The 22,341-nt window shown below is 42.4% G+C and overlaps 1 protein-coding gene and 2 non-coding genes across 7 annotated transcripts; all 3 read left to right on the top strand.

The window, feature by feature from the left end:
• The first annotated feature begins 1,035 nt into the window (after positions 1–1,035).
• eif4g1a (eukaryotic translation initiation factor 4 gamma, 1a) lies at positions 1,036–22,060 on the top strand. Of its 5 annotated transcripts, none has more exons than XM_019347593.2 (32): positions 1,036–1,500; positions 3,207–3,333; positions 3,439–3,525; positions 3,718–3,750; positions 4,668–4,688; positions 4,998–5,168; positions 6,704–6,803; positions 8,646–8,797; positions 9,012–9,101; positions 9,895–9,964; positions 10,055–10,957; positions 11,051–11,139; positions 11,253–11,448; positions 11,785–11,918; positions 12,517–12,636; positions 13,029–13,397; positions 13,612–13,758; positions 13,845–14,081; positions 14,292–14,396; positions 15,447–15,725; positions 15,809–15,926; positions 16,016–16,115; positions 16,459–16,772; positions 16,879–17,000; positions 17,110–17,282; positions 17,382–17,507; positions 17,790–17,871; positions 18,007–18,105; positions 18,439–18,582; positions 18,697–18,778; positions 19,039–19,179; positions 20,554–22,060. In XM_019347593.2, the coding sequence occupies exons 2-32, from the start codon at positions 3,259–3,261 to the stop codon at positions 20,733–20,735; spliced, it is 5,061 nt and encodes a 1,686-aa protein (XP_019203138.1). In that variant the 5' UTR covers positions 1,036–1,500; positions 3,207–3,258; the 3' UTR covers positions 20,736–22,060. The 5 variants fall into 5 exon arrangements, with proteins under 5 accessions (XP_019203138.1, XP_019203139.1, XP_005476360.2 ...); XM_019347594.2 differs by having other exon boundaries at positions 8,646–8,794; XM_005476303.4 differs by lacking the exon at positions 4,668–4,688 and having other exon boundaries at positions 1,037–1,500.
• LOC112843026 (small nucleolar RNA SNORD66) lies at positions 13,439–13,516 on the top strand. Its single transcript, XR_003215114.1, has one exon. It is a non-coding gene; the product is annotated as a small nucleolar RNA SNORD66 (small nucleolar RNA).
• Positions 14,129–14,203, top strand: LOC112843025 (small nucleolar RNA SNORD66). Its single transcript, XR_003215113.1, has one exon. It is a non-coding gene; the product is annotated as a small nucleolar RNA SNORD66 (small nucleolar RNA).
• Positions 22,061–22,341: the final 281 nt, after the last annotated feature.

Genomic DNA, 22,341 nt, shown 5'->3' on the forward strand with positions numbered 1-22,341 from the left:
CATGCTCAAGAAATGGAAGCAATAAGAAAAGGCTGAGGTATGCAAAACTGCACAAGAAAATTTATTACAATAAAAACACAACAATAACAACAAATTCTACCACATTTTACCACATTAACAAATACTAAAACTAACTATTTTATTTTAGTTAGTTTTCCAAGTTGACAAGTTTTTTTTTTTCAAGGTCTAGTTTTTAGTTTTAGCTGTGTTAAGTAAAACTAAAACTAAAAACTTTCCCCCATACAATATCAGTTTTTAGTTTCGTTTCAGTTAAGTATAATAACCTTGCCAACAGGTCAGTAATGAATCCAAATATGACATTTTCGTCAAGTCATTTTGAGTGTGCACAGAGGTCAGAAGAGAGGTACAACAGTGAGTGTACACTGTCATCAGTATAACACAGTGGAGGCTGTGTCATGCTTTGGGCTGCATTTCAGCCAGTGGTGAAGGGACTGATCCATTGATCTACCATGCAATACCACCTGGAAAGCATTCCATTGGCATCGGCTTCATTTTCAACCAGGACAGTGACTCTAAAGACAATGGGAATGGTATATACTTTATTTCCATGAATGCTTGCACACACACACACACACACACGTATGTATGTATGTATATGAGGAATGGCTTGAGACTTTCGCTCAGTACTGTACTATATTCCCATACTACTGCTTTGTTAAACAACTAAAATTAATATCAGATACATTAGTGCTTATTTCATGATATTAAACAGATTAACATTAAATAAATAGAAATGATCATATTCCCAATCAAACGCGATGCAGTAAAATAAAGTTAAGCTAACTTCATTGTTTTCTGCGACAAGAGGCTAATCACAGTCTACTCAGCAACATCATGTCCCAGCTGTGATGGAAATGTAAGTACTCAAATGCGCTTTTTTAAAACACCGTAAAAGAGTTAAAGATATCAGCTTAGTGTTGTTCCAGATAATGACTCGCTTTGAATACGGAGGCCTCGGTTGATCAAAGGAGTCAAGCTCCTGCATCACATGACCAAGGAAACTGCATCAAATTTTAATTTCCCCGGAAGTTACCCATGCGACTCGGAGGCGTACCGGCTTCGCACAGGAGAAACATCGCACTATGGCCTCTCTCTGAGCCGCCTCACACGATACTTGTGTATATACCTAACCGGCAATCCATCACCATCGACGCCTTGATCATGGACCTGCGGTCCAGAGGCTTTTCTTGGGGCCATCGGAGTTGTCAATAGTATTCCCGAAGGACTATATTATTTGATTTTGAGCACTGTCACTTTTGCACGCCTGGGGGTTTAAACCGAAGTGACAGTTTAGCACTCTCCCCCATCTGCCGGTTAGCTAACTAGCTTGCTAAGTCATTAGCCAAGAAGGGCATCATTTTTCTGTTGGAGTTAAAGGACAAGGAAACTGCAGCACCACCGCTTTCATTAACAGAAGACTGAGCCGAGGCTGATTCCCCGAGTTCCTACCCTGCAACACAGTAACTGTTATAATTCCTGGTAAGAAGAAACCCTGCGGTATGCTAGTTCCCCGAGCGGGGCTGCATTTTTGTGAAAGGCACACGGGCTGAGCAGGCCCTGGCCGTCCACACACATCAGCAGAGCTAGCAAGCTAATCCTCCCCTGGGTCCCGGTAAAACTAACTTATCCGAGTGTTTCCCGTCAGTTCAGTATTTTTATTTAGAGCTGACGCTAACCTAAAGTTACCTAAATTAACAGCGTTGGCTGTTTTGGTTTGGTTATCTTGGTGGGCTTCGTGGGGCAGCTACGGCTAACCCTAACGCTTTTTCGGTTCTCGGTTTAAAAAGAATAATAAAAAGAAAGAAATGTTTACTGCGATCTGGGTCAATTTCCTTACAGTTTGTCTTGAATCTAAAGCCGGTGCCCTCAGTGCCAAAATATTAGGCCACGTTAACACTGAACATCAGGTACACTGTTTCATTTTGGTGTCGCCAGGCCTGTAACACCCCGTAGGACACCGTCGGGCTAACCGCTAGCCAGTGTTAACCAACAATAGCATGACTGTAACTTAACCTAATCGCTGTCGCGTGTTGCAGCATTATTGACAAAGCTAACTACTTCACTGTTCCCGGCCTTTGGGTATAAATGTGTATTCATATAATCAGCACAGTAAAACTGTTCGACCGGGCTCTGTGTACATTAAGGTTAAATGCGGACTCAGCCACGTAGCGTAACTAAGTAAAATGTCTGTGATGGTGGGACACGTAACATTAGCCGGCTGTGGGCTAACGATCCAGCCAACCTCGCCGGGGCATCTCTGATTCGTTAGCAGGCCATAAAAAATGTGTTTTACTGTAAATGTCAGCTAATACAAGACCGTTTACATTTAATCGTGAATCATAAGCCCGTTAGCCATCGCTGCTGGCGCGCCATATGGAAGCATTGAAGCCCTGTCAAAAAGAAGCATGGCACCAGCTAGCATCTGACGATAGTCACTGTGTCAGCAGGTGGATGGTGTATGACACGTCCTCTGCTATTACGACAGTTTTCATTTTTTAAAAGCGATTCTAGCTTTTTTTTTTTTTTTTTTTTTTTTTTCTTCCAGTTTCAAGCCCCCGCAGCCGTCATTTACTCATGGGAAAACGGCAGTCAATATTGACTTTTGTATGGTTTATTTGCAAAACGAGGGGGGGGGGCGCTTAAGCTTCTGTTCACACAGTAAATGAACTTTGACCTGAGGTATCCATTTTCTTAGATTCACTCAAAAACAGCGTGCGTGTGAGCTTTAATAACTGACAAATTAGCATTGATTGCTAAGGCAGCCATTTATTTTAAAGTAATTTGAACCCTTATCTACTCAACCTAAGCTTTGAATAGAAGATAAAACGCATAATTGTGTTACCCGCTGATTTAATCAAGGATGGAGGAGGGAAAGACACTAATTGCCTCCGTGTATGAGCTCTGTAAAAATGCAAGGGAACGAGATTGGGGAGGTGGTGGTGTTATCATAGGCGAAACTGCAGGCCACACCCTGGCTGCTTGGTTAGATGTTGCTACACTAAAGGTTAAACATGTCTCCTTACAGTAATCTTTAGTATCCAACCTCAATGACTGTAATTAGCATTTTTAACAAACACCTGGAATACCAGTGCCTGCTTGCAAATATTTAAAAATCACATTTCAGCTCAAAGTAATTTCATGTTCTTCTCATTTTGACATTATTTCCTCCTCGTTTTTTCCCCCAGTAAGGCTGGCACCACATCGCCACCCTAATGCAGTACCATAAAAGAACGTGAAATGAACAAACCACCACAGCCTATAGCGGGACCCACTTCTGTCCCCAATCCTGCCCTTTCCCCTGGATTGACACAGGTGAGACCCACTAACTTAGTTCATTTATTTATTTATTTTGGTAGTTTAGAGTTTAGTAACCGTTTCTCCCCCCCCCTCCCTCCTCTTCTATTCTCTCCTATTAAGGCTGCCTACGGCCCTGGACAGCCACCTTCTCTTGTTTTTGCAACCCCTCCACCTCCACAAATGAACTCTGCACCACAGCCAAGACAGGTATTGTTCACAGCATGCTTTCTGTTGTTGATATGTTTGAGAACCCCTTTCTCTCTTGCTCTTTCACAACAGTTTCTGACATGGCTTCTTCTGCTTTAAGGCTTTGCCTCAACATGTGTGTTATAACCGCTATTTGCCGTCTTTGTCCTTGAATGTCAATCTTGACTTCTTTCCTCTCTTCTGCTGTCCTAGTTTGCTACTGGGCCCCGTACTTTACATCAACAGGTACTAACACCCCTTACTTTTCCTCACATACCCTCTGTCTCCTTAGTGTAATGCATGCTTTCAGATACAAATTGGGGAAGGAGATAAGATGAGTGTTTAGATCCGTCCTTTTAAACAGCCATTTAGATTAGCGTACTTTAAAAAAACACATTCAAATCCAAATGAGCTCTTTTGCAACATTAAATTATTATTAAAGCCCTTAGATTGTGTAATAAACATTATGTAACTTTAATGCAAGCTACGTTTTGCAAGTAAGTCTATGATATAAATTAAGTAGCTGAAAATTCAACTCAACACAGTTTTCTTTTCCAGTGCCCCCAAAGTTCTTTCCTTTTTCCTCAGTCCTTGTTTTCCCCTTTCATCTTAATTTATTACCAACATATGTCCACTCGGCATATCGTGCATAAGACCATGCTTTATATAAATACCTGGTTTGTAGATATGAATTGTATTATTGTGAAAATTTTGAGAAATGTAAGCATTTTTGATACGGTCTAAATTGTGCAGCAGGCTGTCATTTGAAAACAGCCCACGTCTCGCCACTGTTTTGCATTGATCACCACATTTGTCCTAATCCCACGATGATAAAGGGCCTTGTTGCCACCAGATATTAAAATGAATTAAACTGCATGTGCCTGCAGCCCTTAATGTGATTCTTTAACCTACCAGAAGTAGGGCCCTGCAGGACTAGAAGGGGATCGTGTTTCTATAATGATTTGTCCAGAATCGATTGCATGTGCATCTGTAGTTGTTTGAGCTTACCCATCATGACTGCGAGGCACACTGCTACCTCTCATACTCCTCCCTTCTTCCTTCGTTTCGTAAATTCAAACGTCCCCCTCATTGTGTCCGGTCCTCATTTTCACCTTAATCTTACTCCCTTTCTTGCTCTTTGCTCATGTGTTGCGCGGCTGAAGGGTGGATACAGAGCATTACAGGTAACGGCTTTTCTCTTCGTCCCTCCCCTGTTAACTTGTGCTAACCTCATTGTGGCAGGAAGTCATGACTTTCAGGATAATTTAAACTCCCAAGTTACCCAGAATTGAATTTAGCGTGCACATGTGCAGTTGCTGTGAGTGTGTAGATTCCAGGTGAAGGGTAAGGGCGTGTGCGCAACTCGAAGCAAACACACAGAAAAATGTAAAAGCAAGAATCAGGAATACCATTGTTATGAAATGCACACTCAGAACTACAAGTTTGCTGCTGATATGATGCAGTCTTCATCTTTTTGTTTTTGTTTTTTAAAGAGCTACTATCAGAACCGACCCGCCATGGCCACCAGTGCTCCAAGGGTACCGGGAAATAGTGGCCCTCGAACTGTTGCACCGGCTCATGTCTACCCACCCGGCTCACAAATGATGATGATTTCCCAGCCTTTTGCTGGCTCTCCTCAAGGCTACTTCATTCCCTCTGGACAGGTTGGTGCACACACGAGTTTTACTCTGCAGCCAGCCCGAGTGATGAATACATACTTATTATAACAGCTGCAATCACCCAAATATAAGTGTTAAAAAGTCACATTACCTTCTGAATGAATTGAATTTAATAGTAACAGGTTGAGCTTATTGCTTTTCATTATTGTTTGTATGTTTAATGTTGGAAGGTCGCAGTATTCTTCATGTCAGTTTGGTATCTTTTTAGTGTCAGATTTCATTTTAAACTTGAATTCAGTTTTATTTATATAGCACCAAATCACAGCAGCAGTCACCTCAAGGCGCTCTATATTGTAAAGTGATCCTGCAATAATGGAGAGAAAAGTCAAACAATTAAATGACCCTCTTGGTGACAGCAGAAAGGAAAAACTCCCTTTTAACAGGAAAAAACCTCTGTCACACGGCCATGTGCCGTGACCAGTTGGGGGTGGTGGGAGGAAAACGGGACAAAAGACACTCTGTGCAGGAGAACGAGAGATTAAGAATAACTAACGATTAAATGCAGAGTGGTGTATAAACACACAAAGCCCTCTTTCACTAGTACGTACTCAGCTCGACTCTGTTTTTAGGGTTCTCCATTAGGGGGCGCTACCAGGTACTTTTTTAGTACCTACTCGGCTGGGGTTCCAAATGCTCTGTTGATCTGAAAATGTGATGTCAATAGACTGCACGCCACTGTTTAACTGGTTAATAGTTTCACTCTAAGTCATGAGAGCATCTCCTTCACAAAAATCAAAATGGCGACTTTTGTAACCCAGCAACAAGGATATACCTTCACCTCGATGTCCTCCATTGTTGTGTTGTTTGTGTCGGGTACAAATAACGTCCTAGGCCCTTCGACCACGTTGCTATAACGACCCTATGCACATTAGGTGGTACTCAGGTGTAATGGAAAAAGACTGAAACCAAGCCGAGTCGAGCCAAGTACTCACTAGTGGAAAAAGCGCTAATAGTGAAGAACAAACACTCAGTGCTTTAGGAGTCCTGATGGCTCATCCAAAGTGTCTTCTAAAGAGTTTCATTATGCCCACCTTCCAGTCTTTAGCGAACCACACCCAAAAACAAAGGTGACATCACAGCCGATTCTGCTGGTTGTGCACCTCACAATTTAAAAACGTATTTATTTATTTTGGTGTAATCTCCCGCTGCTGCTGCCATCACAGCTGAGTTGAGAACACCGTATATAATTGTGTTGGTTTTTACTGCCATTTTAATGATAACCTTACAAAAGCTCAGAGATTCACTAATTATACAGACGACATGTAGTAACACGAGACTTTGTCAAAAAAAAAAAACCAAACCAAAAACTTGGCAGTTTCTTTGCTTTCGGTTTTGACTTCTCCTATACCAGCGCTGGTGTGGAGATTCGTCTGAACCTTGTGATCCTATGTGAGGACGAGAGAGACATGCAGTTTGAAAACCTGTTACGATGAGCTACATTAATATTTGAAAGTCCTTTTAATAGAGGTTTTTGCAGTGAGGTTCTCAAAACTTAATTGTTGTTTGTCTTGTTTCTGTAGTACCGAGGTCCATACATGCCTCCTACCCAGCAGTATCCTGTGACCAGCGGCACAGCAAACTTCTATACTGGAACTAGCCCTGCTGAATACCCTCCTTATGGTAAGGGTTTTTAACCCCAAGACTAAGCCGAACCACAAACGCGTTCAGTTTAAACACAGAACTTAATGGAGAAGTTCTAACTCGTATTTAAAACCACATCCACATGCAGAATTCCTCATCTGTAAAGTATTCCTGAATGTGGGGTGGTTTTGCTTGGCTGATTGTGGGTTGTTTTCTTGTTTTCATTTTTTCTGTGATGGGGGTTAATTGTCTTTGTTGTTGTAGTATGTCTGTCTCTGTGTGTGTTTCTTTTTCTTCTTTTTTTAATATGCCTTTGAGTCCAAACACTGCTTTATGTGCATGTAGTCAGGCTTAATTCTGCTTTGGCCTGTGTTCGTTTTCTGCACCTTACGCTGCCTTGTAGGTTCCATGAAATGGCTTTGAGACCGCAGTTTTCTCCTTTTTGCATGTCTACATACAGCAGCAGAAGAGTTGTGTGGGAGCTAACGTTGCCAGAAACCCTATTTAAATATGAATGAACTGCACTTTTTAGGAAGGAAACGCAACTGCTACAAAAACTGATTTGCTTTAGTACATTTGTACTAATGCACAGATATTTTATATATACGTATAGATAAGTGGGGGTTTGTTGGCTAAGTTAAAACCCCCATTGTATTTGCTTATAAAGACCCTTGTGTGATGGTAGTGCACTTCAAAATTTGAACTATTTGAAAATAAATATATGCCAAGAGCACAAGGTAAGTGTACAGTAGAGGCATTGTTCATTTCATGGGACCTTCTTAACACCCTGCTTCCTCTGGATCCTCTCATTAACACATTCTGCATCTGTCTCTTCCTGCCCTCTCCTTCTTTCCTCCCTCTCCCGTCCCTCACTCCCTTCCTCTCCTTTGCTGCGTTGGTTCAGAGCCCTCTCTTGCCGCGAGGGAGAGGCGGGGTGGCGGGGGAGAGGGGCGGGCGAGAGAACGGCCGTCTCTCTCTCCACGGTGCGCCTCTCGCCTCCCAGCGCTACCCCGGTGAGTAGTGTGTGCTTTTGTGGTGGTCAGCAGGCTTCTGTGGCACTTCCTGTCTCTAACCGTGTCTTCCTGTTTCTTATTTTGTACGTGTAGGTCACGTACACACGACGATGGATGTTATTTAAATGTAGTTGTAGCAAATACAGAGAAAAACTTTAACTGAAACTTTTAGCGTGTAGCCTAGTGATGCCTCTGTGGTGATGACAGCTTCGGTATTATGGCTTTTTTTTTTTTTTTTTTCTCCATGTGTTTCTTGTTTAAGAAGCTAAATAAATGGAATTTTGTATAGGGTCAAAACCCAGCTTCAGTTTGAAGTAATTTTCTGTACAGCAATACTACTTGTAAATGTTTAAATTTGGCTGGATGCTGAATTGGTGGCTCCAGCTTCTGGTGCCGGCCCATTAAATTGCTTTAAAAAGTCTGGACAGATGTGAATGTAAAGAGCAAATGGCAGTTATGCCTCCTTACACAACTGAATGTAAAGTAGGCTGTTTCAATCTTTGTAATTCATCACATATTGTAGACAGAAGTAGTAAAGTGTTGTGTAGTAGTCAAACTCAGCCATCATTAATTCATAGACTTTGTTGTTGTGGACCAAAAACATAAAAAATAAACCCACAAATTAGCCTTTAAGTACACGTTTATATCTGAAACCACATTTTGTGTACATGTACAAATGTTTGCTATTGCACCTTTACATTTTTCCCCCCAACAGTTATCAGCAATGTAGAAAAAAATTATCTCAATCAAATGAAACAAATACATACAGATTTTCTTTTAGTCTGAATTCTTAGAAACTCGTGTTTATTCTGAGTTATTATGATTTATTTTGTAATTTTTTTTTCTTTGTTTCATTTCAACTTTACAGCTGGAGCATACTATCCAACTCCGCCTCAGTACCCCCCATCTGTCCAGCCTTCAGCGGTCATGCTGTCCGCCCAGCAACAGCTACAAGTCCCGCCTCCTCAGCAAGCCCCTGCACAGTCACAAGGCCTAATGAAGAGAGAACGCAGACCGGTAGTATGTCCCAACAAAAGCACAGCACATCTCTTGAATGAGGTCAAAAATGTTGAATGGAGAGACACTGTATTGTGTGTTCAATGTGGAACTTTCCCTTTTAACCTGAAAACAACAATAGTATTTGTCATGATGGGGGTCGGCAGCTGTAGATCAGTAGTGGCAGGATGGTTGCACATTGTTTGTATTTTAATGTCATTTGCCTTTTCTCTAATAGATAACAATACGAGACCCCAACCAGGGCGGGCGCGATATCACGCACGAGATCCTGTCGGGTGTAATGTCCTCCACCACACCGACACCACAGGTAAGACTTTACTTTGAAGTGACTGATTTAAATAGAGTAATGATGGTGTTATACATTTGTCGTTTGTCAGAAATCTAAAATATAGTTGGCTATCTTGTACTGACATATGGTACTCTGTGTTTAAAGTAAATTAAAAGAACAGTAAAGCACAGAACTTCATTATGTTTTTCTCATGTTCATTTTGTCTTCACTGTAAATTGATTTCCTTTAGAACAAAGTAATTTTTCTCAATGTGAAGCCAACGTTTATATAGACAAAACAAAGGGAAGTTATAAAAAGGCAACAAAAGAAGATGTTATTAGGTGATCATTGCTCTCACTTTTTTATTATTTAATATTTTTTTTACTTTAAAAAAGAGGGAATATGAATTTGTCTGTACATAAAGGCACCGTTGTGGATTTTTTTAAAAAATACATCTGGGACTGTGTTGATGGCTTTTTTTTATCTTCATGGTAATTTCTAATAGTCAGCACAGCTGAGGTCAGTTTCACTAAGCAAACTATGCTGAGTCAAAGCAAATGCAAACAAATATGCACTGATGCGTTGAGCTATTGTCAAAGTTGAAAGTCGCTAGTTGGAGGGGAAACGGGCAACACAAACGAGTCGCTTTTTAATAGAGTTGAGCGACACTGCAGCCTTCAAAAAAACGGGTCTGAATCAATACCACCTCAGACAATATCCACCAGACTTGTAACAAACTGCAGCAAATGTGTGTTGATGCTCATTGTTAAAAGCCTGTGTGGTGGGTTTTCTATTTTACTTATTAAAGGCCGCTATTGCTTTGTGATTGCAGGCACCAGATGCAAGTCCTGCACAGGTCAATGGGGAAATTGCCCAGCCTGTGATTGCACAGACGAGCAGAGGTGAGTATATTTTCTTAAGTTTGACTTGGTGAAAAATAAATGGCTGTAAATTTTTTCTCGTCATTTATTGTCACGTCTCTCGCTGTCCAGATGACAACACAGAGCGTCCTACTAGTGCTGAAACCCCTCCTTCTCTTGCTGCGGGAAACGCCGAGCCTGTGTTGGAGAGCAAACAGGAAGTGGATAGCCAAATAGTGCCGTCTACTGAGTTAGCTGCACAATCTGTAGCCCCCGTAGCTACTACTGAGGTGCCATCCACACTGATAAAGGACCAGCAGTCTCCTCCTTCCCTTCCTCCAGGAGCAACGTTGACCACTACTCCTGCTGAGGCAGTAAATAAAGTCAGCACTACCGTTTCTGATACAGTAGATGCTCCTGTTGCAACCTCACAGTCTTCAGAAGCACCAGAAGCCCCTGTGAAAATAGAGGAACCACCGGCTGCTCCAGCTCAAGCTGAGAAGGCTCCAGAAAAGGAAGAATCCAAAACGGAGGAAGTGAAGAAGCTGGAAAAAGAAGAGCAGGTGGCCACCACGAAGTTGGAGCCTGCAGCTGAGGTTGCAGCAACAGATTCTTCCAACCTTGAAGAAGAAAGAAAGAATAAAGAAGAAATGGCTACAAAAACGGCAACTGAAGTCTCCCAGCCTCCCCCACCTGCACGGGAGCCTGCTGCCCCACAGACCCAGAACACCGTTCCGCGCTCTACACCCGAACCTGAATCCACACAAGTTGAGGCAGCAGAGCCTGTTCTCCCCAACGGCCTTCCTCAGGAGACCGAAGAACTGCCCAAGGATAATGCAATTTCAGACACTACGCCCCACAAACAGCCAGACGCTTCTCAATCTCAGGAATCCACACCTATGGCTAAAACAGCAACAGCAGCCCAGGAGGTGAAAGAGGAGGCTGAAGAGAAGAAGGAGGAGGAAGAGTGCAAGAAGAAAAGTGAGGATACCCCTCCTGCCTCTGTTAGCTGCCCAGAAGAATCTACTATGCAAGGTACAGTTAACCCCCCCCCCTTCTCAGGCTGTCACATGCCTGATCTTGTTTTATCTGAATTTTAATGTCATCACTTTGTCCTTCCTTTTGAAGCTGCTACGTCTGTGCCAAAGAAGAAAAAGAACATGAAAGAGTTTAACAAGAAGGAGGCCATTGGTAATCTCCTGGATGCCTTCACAGAGGTTTGTGTATAATCAGACGACAGTCCAAAGAGCTCTTAAACTGGGTGTCCATCCTTTTACTCTCAATAAACAATAGATTCTTAGAAAACCTGATCTTCTCTTTCTTTTTGCAGGAGCAGGGTGCTAAGCCTGCCTCTGAACCCATGCCCACTCAGGCCAACCCTCCAGCTCCAGCTCCAGCGCCAGCTGAACCTCCTGTCGAAGTGGCAGATGAGACCTGGGAGCAGAAAGAGGACAAGCAGAATGCAGAACCTGACAAGTCTAAAGCTACACCTGAGCCAACTGAGCAGAAATACCAGTACAAACAAGGTATGCTTTGAAAGCTTGAAAGGCTAAAATTTTTTTAAGTGTTTTAATCTTTTCCCTAAAGCTAAACTGATAAAACTCTGTATATACTTTGGTTTTAGGGCAAATATAATTTATTTCAGCATTAAATTTTAAGTATGTTTTTTCCTTGTGCCTGCCTTTATATGCCGAAAGGATGAGCCCTTGTTTGATTTAAGCACAGTGTGAAAACTGACAGTGTGGATTATCACAACCATCTTTCAGAGTACAGCTACAGTAAAGCTGTGCCCAGGAGATCTGGATAAATTTTAGATGTGCCTTTAATCATGTGCCTTTGCATAATTCCTGTACGTTATGCAGAACAATGGAAGCCGATAAACCCGGAGGACAAGAAGCGGTACGACAGGGAGTTCCTCCTGGGCTGCCAGTTCATCAGCGCCAGTATGCACAAGCCTGAGGGCCTGCCTGTCATCAGTGATGTGGTGCTGGATAAGGTAGGTGATGTTGAGCTTTGTGTAAAAGAACGTAGAAACGATAGAAGTGTCCCATTTTGCTCTCTTAATGACTTCAACATTTGAATTGAAGAATATGGCAGTTTTTTGGGTTTTTTTACCCCTCAGCTCTAACTTTTGACCTCACATCATAAAGTGCACCACAATCTTTGAGGCACTTCAGCCAGTCGTGCAACTCCCAATTTTTGTAACCTGACGCGTTGTGCCGGGCCGTCGCAGCTTTGTTAAAGGCTGACAGGGTATTGTTGTCACCACACAGAGCGGGTGAGCGGGCGGGTGTAAATGCGATCATGAGGCGATGTAGGATTTTGAAATTCACATCAGTAGATGCATCTGCTAAAAATCTCCAAGTTTGAATTTCAGTGACCTTGTCCTAAAGTTCAAGGTCAGAGGTGAAGTTTCCTGAAAATCTTGTGAATGCAAAAACTCGAGAACAAAGTCATCTGGGATTTTTAAATTGATACCATATGTTGATCTACTAGGAGGCTGAGGGGTAGTGCTGCCGACTGCCAGTATTTTAAACTTTGTGCGAATACATGGGTGATTTTTACTTTATTTATTTTTGCCTCTTTAACTACAGGTGAACAAGACTCCACTACGACCTGCTGACCCATCTCGCCTGATGAACACTGGTCCTGATTTTACTCCCTCATATTTAGGGAACCTTGGGAGCAGATCAGTGGGAGGACCTCGTGGCCCGGTTAGCCAATTTTACAGTTTTTTAAAAGACACTTTTAAGCATTAACTTGCATTATAGTTAATAGGTTTGCCAATTGTGTCGTCAGCACACCATTTTTATACTTTTGCACTTGAGACGTGATGCCCTGAAGTAAAATAATCTCCCTCTGTGCCTGTCCTACACTGTTTTGTCACTAACGTGCTGGTGTACTTGTCTCTGATGTTTTTTGAGATAAAGAGGTGCATTATGAGCTGACATGACACAAAAGTGCAATGAATGCCAGCAGTTGTGATGTTACGTTTGGCAGACAAGCTGTTTGCAAAGGCAGCGATCTCTGGCGCAAACTTTTTGTTTTGTTCAGAAGTTTCTTTCTACTAGCTTTTCTAAATATTTATACGTTTCTCTCCATTTAGCCATCCGGGCCCCGTCGCTCTCAAACCAAAAAAATTATCACCAGCATGTCGCTAAATGACGACGTGCAGCTCAGCAAGGCTGAGAAGGCCTGGAAGCCCTCTGTGAAAAAGGCCACTCGTGGCCGTGTTGATGAGCCTGAAGAGGAAGACCCAGAACAGGCCAAGACTCGAGAGCTGTTCAAGCGTCTGCGGAGCATCCTCAACAAGCTGACGCCACAGAAGTTTCAGGAGCTGATGAAACAAGTGACAGAGCTGACGATAGACACGGAGGAGAGGCTGAAGGGAGCCATTGACCTGATCTTTGAGAAGGCCATCTCAGAGCCCAACTTCTCTGTGGCCTACGCCAACATGTGCCGCTGCCTTATGGGGGTGAGTCTAGCGAAGGTTGGATGTTGTGCTTTGATCATATGCTCTAGTGATGACTTCTGTTTAGTGCCACGTGTCTGGGCCACTGAACTTTTTGTGATGGTATTGAGGAACTGAAGGAGCATACTCTCAGCTACATATTTGTTAAATGTCGTTGAATGGGAAAAAAAAAAAGGGTTAAAACCCTCTGGTGACGTTGAATGTTGTCTTCCACCAGCTGAAAGTCCCCACTTCAGACAAGCCAGGAGTTTTTGTGAACTTCCGCAAACTGCTGCTCAACCGCTGCCAGAAAGAGTTTGAGAAGGACCAGGATGATGATGAGATCTTTGAGAGAAAGCAAAAGGAGTTGGACGCTGCCAAAGACGTAAGAACTGTCAAACCACCATTCAGATTTAGAGTAAACTTATCATATGACTCGTACACTAAGCACAAACTTGTATCTGCCCGCAGGGTGAGGAGCGTGAGCGCTTCAGGGTGGAGCTGGAGGAGGCCAGAGATAAAGCTCGACGCCGCTCACTGGGCAACATAAAGTTCATTGGTGAACTGTTCAAGCTTAAGATGCTGACAGAGCCAATCATGCACGACTGTGTCGTGAAACTACTTAAGAATCATGATGAGGAGTCTCTCGAGTGTCTCTGCAGACTGCTGTCCACTATTGGTAAAGACCTGGACTTTGAGAAGGCAAAGGTAAGTAAAGCATGGACTAACACTGATATATGTACACGTTAAGATGTCTCCTGTGATGACCTTGTTTTTGTGCCACGTGTCTGGGCCACTGATCATTAGTGATGGGTTGAGGAACTGAGGAGGCAGTTCTCGATGTATCGTTAGGTACACACAGTTTGTCATTTGGTACCTGTACCTCATAAAATTCTCTCTTTTCTGTGTCCCCGACAGCCTCGCATGGATCAGTATTTTAATCAGATGGACAAGATCATTAAAGAGAGAAAGACTTCATCAAGAATCCGCTTCATGCTGCAAGATGTTTTGGACCTCAGAAAGGTAATTGTTAAATCATACTCAACATTTTAGAGCAATAAAGAAGTGATAGCCAGCATTTATTATGACTTGAGTTAGTAGTGTATGTATCTCAGTGTGTATATACAGTACAGTCTTAAGGGTTTTTTTTACAAGGCTAGCTGCATAGCAGAGACCACACTCACAAACTTCTGATGCGCATCCAGTTGTTTTGTTCCATAAGCAGTGCTAAAATAAGACGGTGAGTACTCGGTTCAGAAAAGGGCTTCAGGGGTTACTGCTGGTAGGCTTCAAGGGCTAGTTTGAAAAAACTTTTATTTTTTTTCTGTCCGTGAGAACGTCATCATCAGCATAATCAGGCATAGATTTGCCAGCAAGCAGCCCCCTCACTTTTATTTTGAAAGTTTACGGTGTTCACGTTGCATTGGATGAATTCTAAATTATTTGTCCGCTGAGTTGATGACCGTTACCGTTAAATTGGCTCAGTAGTGGAAATTAAACTTAATTATAAAATCTGTTAAGTAGATTTCAGGTGACATGTCCATGATAATTTGGGTAATTAGAAATAAAAGTAAAGTTTGGGGATATTTGATGAAAGCTCGTTGTTGTTGATACTGGGGTCGGACTCGGGCACCAGATAATTCAGCTGTGGAATCCCCACAGTGAGCCGTGTCCTTTTTTGGCCGTAAAGAATACAAAAGAACTGGATTTAATACCTTTCACTATCTCATCTCCAACGTCTTGGCCTGTAGTTGGTGACGACAATTCTTGTGCCGCTCTAGAGATTCGCTGTGAACAGAAGGGACACTGGAAAGCGGTTTATGTTGATCATACTGAAGCTGCAGAATAGAACAAGGATTTCATTTTTTTTCCCCTTTTATGTCACAAAGGGCTTAAAAATGAAAATCTTTGACGCACATCCCCTAAAACTGTGTTATTGAGGGTGGATGTGCCTCCTGTCTCAGGCTCTCCTATTAGAACAGTTATACTATTACAAATGTAATCCAAAACACAGACAGGAAACACCCCAGAGTGGCTCACGAATGTTAATTGTCTTCTGTCTCTGATCCACAGAATAACTGGGTGCCTCGTAGAGGAGACCAGGGTCCTAAGACAATTGATCAGATTCACAAGGAAGCAGAGATGGAGGAGCACAGGGAACAGATGAAAGTCCAGCAGCAGCTCATGTCCAAGAAGGAAAGCAGAGACAGGTTCACAGGAAACATGGGCAGCCGAGGCCCTCACACACCAGGAGGTGGCCGGACCAGCCAGCCTCAGGATGAGGGGTGGAACACAGTCCCCATCTCCAAGAACAGACCCATCGACACCACCCGCCTAAGCAAGATCACAAAGGTAACGTCCGAAAATTCATGTGAAAGCTTGAGTTCTTTCTCAGGCCTCTTGAGAATTAATGTAACTTTTTTGTTTTCCTGTAGCCTGGTGCTATGGATTTCAACAACCAGCTGTTGGCTCCGGGTGGCAAAGGCATGTGGGGCAGCTGGGGAAAAGGCAGCAGCGGAGGAACTGGAGCTAAACCAGCGAGTGGAGACCAGGGTAAGACCTTCATCTTTCTTCTAAAACACAGCATTGCTTAGTGGCTGTTTGTGGTTCGGCTCTTAATCTATTCATTTCCATCTTTTTAGACTCTGGGCGTCCGGGTACCAGCACTCTCAACCGCTTCTCTGCCCTACAGTCTGGGTCATTGATGTCTTCAACAGACTCTGATCGCAGAGTTCCTCAAAGGTACTCAGAAGATACAAATATTTTCTCATGAATTAGTCTGCTTCTGCTTTAGTTCAGTACTCGGTTCACAAATTTTAGTTTATCACTTGTCATAGGCACTCTTATTTTTTACTTTATGTTGATGTCACATTTTCAAAACACATTTTACTGGCATCTAGTTGTGAGGTTGCAGATGGCAACCACTTGAATACTAATCTTCCTCCATCTGGCCTCCCCTTTGTATACAAGAGCCTACTGCGGTCTCAAAAAATACAAAAAGTTTAGTGGTACCGTTCAACATGATTACAAATGTATCGGATTGAGCCTGTTAAAATGACCTCTTTGTGTCTCCTTTTACCATTAGGTCGAGTTCAAGCCGCGAACGCGGGAGCAACAGGGACAGGAGCGACCGCAACAGGGATCGATTTGACAGATTCGATCGCAGCGAAGGACGGGAAGCGAACCAAATCACCAAGAGAAGCTTCAGCAGAGAGTCGCAAGAGCGCGGCGGGAGGGGAGGAGACGGCAGGGCTTCAACTGAATCTGTGCGCCGCGTCGCCAGCATGACAGAGAGTCGGGACAGAGGAAGCAGGGATCGGGGAAGCAGAGACAGGGAAAGCAGAGACCGAGGAAGCAGAGACAGAGGAAGTCGGGACAAGGGTAGTGACTTCGTCCCAGGTATGAAATAAAGAATTAAAATGAGTTGAATAGAGAAAGATGTGGTTTAAAGAAAAGGACATAAAGAAGAATGAGCTTCAAGTTGTATTTTCACCTTTTTCTTCAGTTAAGCGTGAGAGCGCTCCCACTCCTCCTCCATCTCTCCCCAAGCCTGCTTTGACTGAAGAGGAAGTGGAGAAGAAGTCGCATGCCATCATTGAAGAATACCTCCACATCAATGATGTCAAGGTGCAGAAACAGTCTCGTGCAGACTCCCCTCTAACTATCGCAGTTATACTTCCATGTTTAGAAATGAACCGTGTTAACAGCGTTGCTTTGTGTCGCTCTGGTGCTGTAGGAGGCATTGCAGTGTGTGGTGGAGCTCAATAGCACATCGCTGCTGTACGTGTTTGTGCGGAACGGCTTGGAGTCGACGCTTGAACGAAGCACCATCGCTCGGGAACACATGGGCCTGTTGCTGCACCAGCTTTTAAAGGCAGGGACTTTGCCCACGCAGCAGTACTACAAAGGGTAAGCATGTAACAGGAAGAATGTCGCCTGGTTTCAACTAAAATCTACCCTCGATGGGGTGTTCTCGAGCAAATAAAACTAAAGCCAATTCTTTTGCAGGCTACTAGAGATTCTGGAGGTAGCAGAAGACATGGCCATAGATATACCTCACATCTGGCTCTACCTGGCTGAGCTTATTACTCCTATGCTCCACGAGGGAGGACTCCCTATGGGACAGCTGTTCAGGTGAGAGCTTAATGTCAGCAGTCACATTTCAAATAAGTGAAAGCAAACTCGAGTACTTTGACTTGAGAATATAGTCTGATAGAAATGGACATCTTTAAACTGATAAATAGTGTTGGAATCGTTTTCCAGAGATTCTTTTGTTGACGGTGTTTCTCGGAAATAAATATTTTAAGCTAAATTTAAAACTAGGTCACTTATTTCCAGCTTTCAAATGAGATAAACTGAATTATAATCCAGCTGTAAGGAAAATGGGAGCTTAATTCAGTGCATCTGTGTCTTCAGGGAGATCTCAAAGCCTCTTGTGCCTCTGGGGAAGGCCGGCGTGCTGCTGGTACAGATCCTCAAGTTGCTTTGTAAAGAAAAGGTAACCGAACACAATCGTTTTATTACCTTGTGTTGCACATGTTTTTTGGTTTAAAAAAAAAAGAAAAAGAAAAAAAGAAAAGAAATAAAAGCCACAGATATTTGATTCTCTGGCCCTTTTTTTCCCCCCCTTAAGACCCCCAAGAAGGTCGGGGCTTTGTGGACAGAGGCTGGGCTGAATTGGAACGACTTCTTGCCCAAAGATGAAGACGTCAACAAGTTTGTCACCGATCAGGTACATGCAACACATTTGGGTTTTAGACGATAAAACACTTGTCTGCACTTTTGGAGTTTTGTTTAGTGGTCTGAAAATGTTAGGATACATTTAAAGCAGCTATAATTGGTCTATTTTGTAATAACAAAGCTTTAAATGGTAACGAGAAAGCAGCACGTCCTGCACAGCACCAAAGACAGACAAACACAGCTGGAGTCTACCTGGTGGGCAGAGATGAAAGCAAAAGAGATTTTTGCTTGTGGGGATTTACAATTAGAAACAAGTTACTCCATGTCTTCAGGCTTTTTTATTTTTATTTATTTATCTTTTTACACGTTGTATTTTGTATTTCAGAAAGTGGAGTTCACCATGGGAGAGGAGATGGAGCCGAAAGAGGCCAGTAAGAAGAAGGTCCTCAGCGGAGAGGAGATCAGCAAACAGCTGGACAGACTCCTCCAGGACAAGGCCAACAATCAACGCATCAGAGACTGGATTGAGGTGTGTGTGAGGCAGTACAGAGTGTTTTCAGACCTGAACACTTTGTGCGTGCTGTTATTTTCCAGTGTTGTTCATGTTCCCTCTCTCCAACTGCGTTTTGTTTTCTATTTTCAGGCTAACTTGGATGAGCAGCAGACTGCTTCGAACCAGTTTGTACGAGCATTGATGACATCAGTGTGCCAGTCTGCTATCATATGTAAGTATGACTAATACACCACGAGCTGCCTCTTTTTCTCCCACATTATTTTCTGTGTGTGTGTGTGTGTGTGTGTGTGTGTGTGTGTGTGATTTAGTCTTTTTCCTTTTCACAACGACCCAAGCTCAAATTCTTAAGTATGGAAAATGGGGTTTTTTTGATAAATTAAATCTGATTTATTTTATAGTAAATTTTAATAGCACTTATTTTTAAAAATCACACTTTCTGGTTTAAACAAAAACTTGTTCACTTCGTTTCAGGTGACAACCCGTACAAGGTGGATGCACAGCAGATCGGCCAGAGAGCCTCTCTGCTGCAGAGATACCTGTACGACGAGCAGAAAGAGCTGCAGGCCCTGTACGCCCTCCAGGCTCTGATGGTGCACATGGAGCAGCCTGCAAGTGAGTTTCCCCACTTACAGTGAACTATAATACTGCCGAACATCTGATTGGTTCACTTATAAATATTCGGATACTGAAGCATCTGTTAAATCCAGGCGTCAAAGTCGCCAATGATTCAAAATGTCATTTTAATGTGGTTTCCTCAGCTGTTGCGTCTTTTTGGCAACATAAGCAAATGATCCAAAATTTCATGAGAATCAGCAGAGACGAAACTGATCTCGAAGCTCACTGTAATGCAGCAGTACTGGTTTCAGTCGTGCAGCTGGGCTGATTATAAGGTTGGGGGAACTTAAAGAAGTCACATGGATGAGTGATGAGATGTACCTCCCACTGATAATGAGATTATTTCTGAGATTTTTATTTATTTATTTTTAACCTGGATTCTTGATTGTGCATCGAGACGCGGCAGGAATGTACCATAAATCGGTTCAGATAATGCCACAAGATGGCAAATTTATTGGCCTTTGTAAACTATTAGTGATAAATGTGCTCCGGATGAGTCTCGCTCCCTCCAAGTCTCAGTCTTTGAATTATTTCAGAGAAGATTTTTTTTTTTTTTTTTAATGTCACTGAAGTCCAGTAAGCTTGTTAGAAGAGCACAAATCAAACAGAAATCTTTCCTGTGAACTTGTTTCAAATTTAGCTGACAGTAGCTGTCATTCGAGTAATCGAGCAGGAACATGTAACCAAATCAGCTGTTTGCTGGAAATTCAATGCTGCGGTTCTTTATGTTGCCCTCAATTTTAAAAAGCCTTCACGTCACTCTAAGCAGTCTTGTTGGCATGTACATGTTTCCCCAAAGTAAGGGAAAAAAACTTGCAATCAGTTTTTAAGTGAAAACTACAAAATCGACTGTTACAAAGTATCTTTGTAAATTTGCATTATTGTATCTACTTTCTAATTAATCCAGTCCTTTTTGACCACTTGAAATAATTTTAAGTTGTCTGAAAAGCAGCTCCTTATCAGAAAAGATCTGCCTGTATTTCCAGGTTGTTTTTGCTCAGGGTGAAAACGGACAAAATCATCATGCATACAGCAGCTCTGTATTCAGGGTATCAACATTTAAAGAGGAGACTGAAGGTTTTTAATGTTGCTGCTGGAGGGCCTGAGTCATTTTTCCCTGAAGGCAGTAAAGTAATGGAGGCGGTCTATTTTTTTTATTTATTTATTTTTTATTTATTTTTTTTAATGACATTAAAAGCTGGATTGCAGGCTTGAAACAGAAAAGCCTAATCACTAAAAGAATCATGTGTCAATTAGAATTTGACCTACTGATTACCTTTTTGTAGCTTTTCAAGTGTCCCTGACTCAGTGCAAATAGAGTAATTTTAAAATATAGAAGCTTGATTAACAGCTCTAATTGTGTCTCTGCAGACCTGCTGCGGATGTTCTTCGACGCCTTGTATGATGAGGACGTCATTAAAGAGGAGGCCTTCTATGAATGGGAATCCAGCAAAGACCCCGCAGAGCAGACGGGCAAAGGCGTGGCCTTGAAGTCGGTCACCGGTTTCTTCACCTGGCTCCGCGAGGCCGAGGAGGAATCTGACAAGGAGTAAAATACTGAACTAAAAGCTGCCGCCAGAGCTCTGCAGGCGACCACGGAGAGTCATGGACAGTATTGCCAGAGAGGCAGACTCGAATCAATCCTCAATGAGGATAAATCTTTATTGTGTTCCTTTTTTTCTTTTTTTGGAGGGATGGACTGAGAAAAACAATCATTTCTTTTCTACCTTCCCTCTCCTGCTTCCTCATTATTTCCCCACCTGCTTGTCACAGCAAGTGTCCTCATCAAAGCAAACTTGAAAATGCAGGATTCAGCAGGATTACTCATTAGCGAGGTGTGAAGTATCCCACATCACTACGAAACTTTCTATGTCAAAGTAAAGCAAACCAACGGGCTGCTCTTTCACCCCTCTAGATGATTCTAATGACAAACATCCTTTCTGATCTACAAGAGGAAACAGCGGGGCGTGAGGTGTAGCGGGTGGATGGGTGGGTTGGTGGAGGGGGGGGGGGGGGGGTTATCAACATGCCATAACATTTGTTCAGTCCCGACACGGCTCTTATGTCCTTGTCCTTTTCCGGAGTGTGCAGCATGACTGAAGTGTGTTCCTATTAACGATTCAGTGGACAAAACGTTACAGTGTACATGAACTAAACTTAATTTGACAGATGGAGTTTTTAAAGCAAAGGTTGTCTATTTTCTCTCGTTTCCTATCATGATAAACTAGCAGAGGACAGAAACACAGAGGGCTGATGTTGACCTTTGACCTTGACTACTAGGGGTGGTCTTAATGCTTCCTCTTTAAAGCCATTCTCTCCCATCCCCCAGTAGTGTACCACACTGACTGACTCTTCATCTTTTACCTCTTCTGTACTTAAACCTGAGCTGTTGTAGAGGACACTTAACGACCCAATCACCGTTAAAACTTGAAATCTACAGAAAATTGACTTGATAAAATATATAAAGTTAAAAAAAAAAAAAAAAAAAAAAAGACAGAAATGATCCGAAAGCCTTTTCTACTTTAAGTGGAAACTAGTTTCAGGATTTCAGGAGCGTTCTGTAAATATATAATAATAATAATAATAATGATGATGATGATAATAAACTTTTTCAGTTTTATTTTTCAGAAACAAATTGCTGATGTAATTGCAGTGTCTCCTTATCCAGCAGAAACCGCAGTTGTCCGGATGCAGAGAGGTGCTTTAGATAATCCATTGATTATTAGTTTTATTTGAATTTTGTAAATATTTTCTTTCCTTTTTTTGTTTTGTTTTTTTTCCCGCTTTCGTTATTTAAAAAAAAAATTATTGCTTCTTTTGCATCGGAAACTGGAAAGGTAATGGAACATTGCAAATAAAGGACTTATTAAGTTGCTGAGCCGAGTTTTGTGTCTGAAATGTGTTGGAATGCCTCTGATGATGATTTTACGGTTGAACTAAGGCCACTCTCATCTGAAACCCGACCAGTTTATTTTCAGTTTTTTTTTTTTTGTTTTTTTTGTCATGTGTAAGTTAACACAGGGTCGACATTACAGCAAAATGTGTTTGATGAGACGAAAAACGAGTCCCTCCACTGTGGTTTTACTGATCCATGTTACAATCAGTTACTAGTTTTGAAGATTTATCCATGCAAAAAGCTGCACTTTTTATCGGCACAGT

The sequence above is a fragment of the Oreochromis niloticus genome, linkage group LG18, assembly GCF_001858045.2.
Source record: "Oreochromis niloticus isolate F11D_XX linkage group LG18, O_niloticus_UMD_NMBU, whole genome shotgun sequence".
NCBI classification, from domain to species: domain Eukaryota; kingdom Metazoa; phylum Chordata; class Actinopteri; order Cichliformes; family Cichlidae; genus Oreochromis; species Oreochromis niloticus.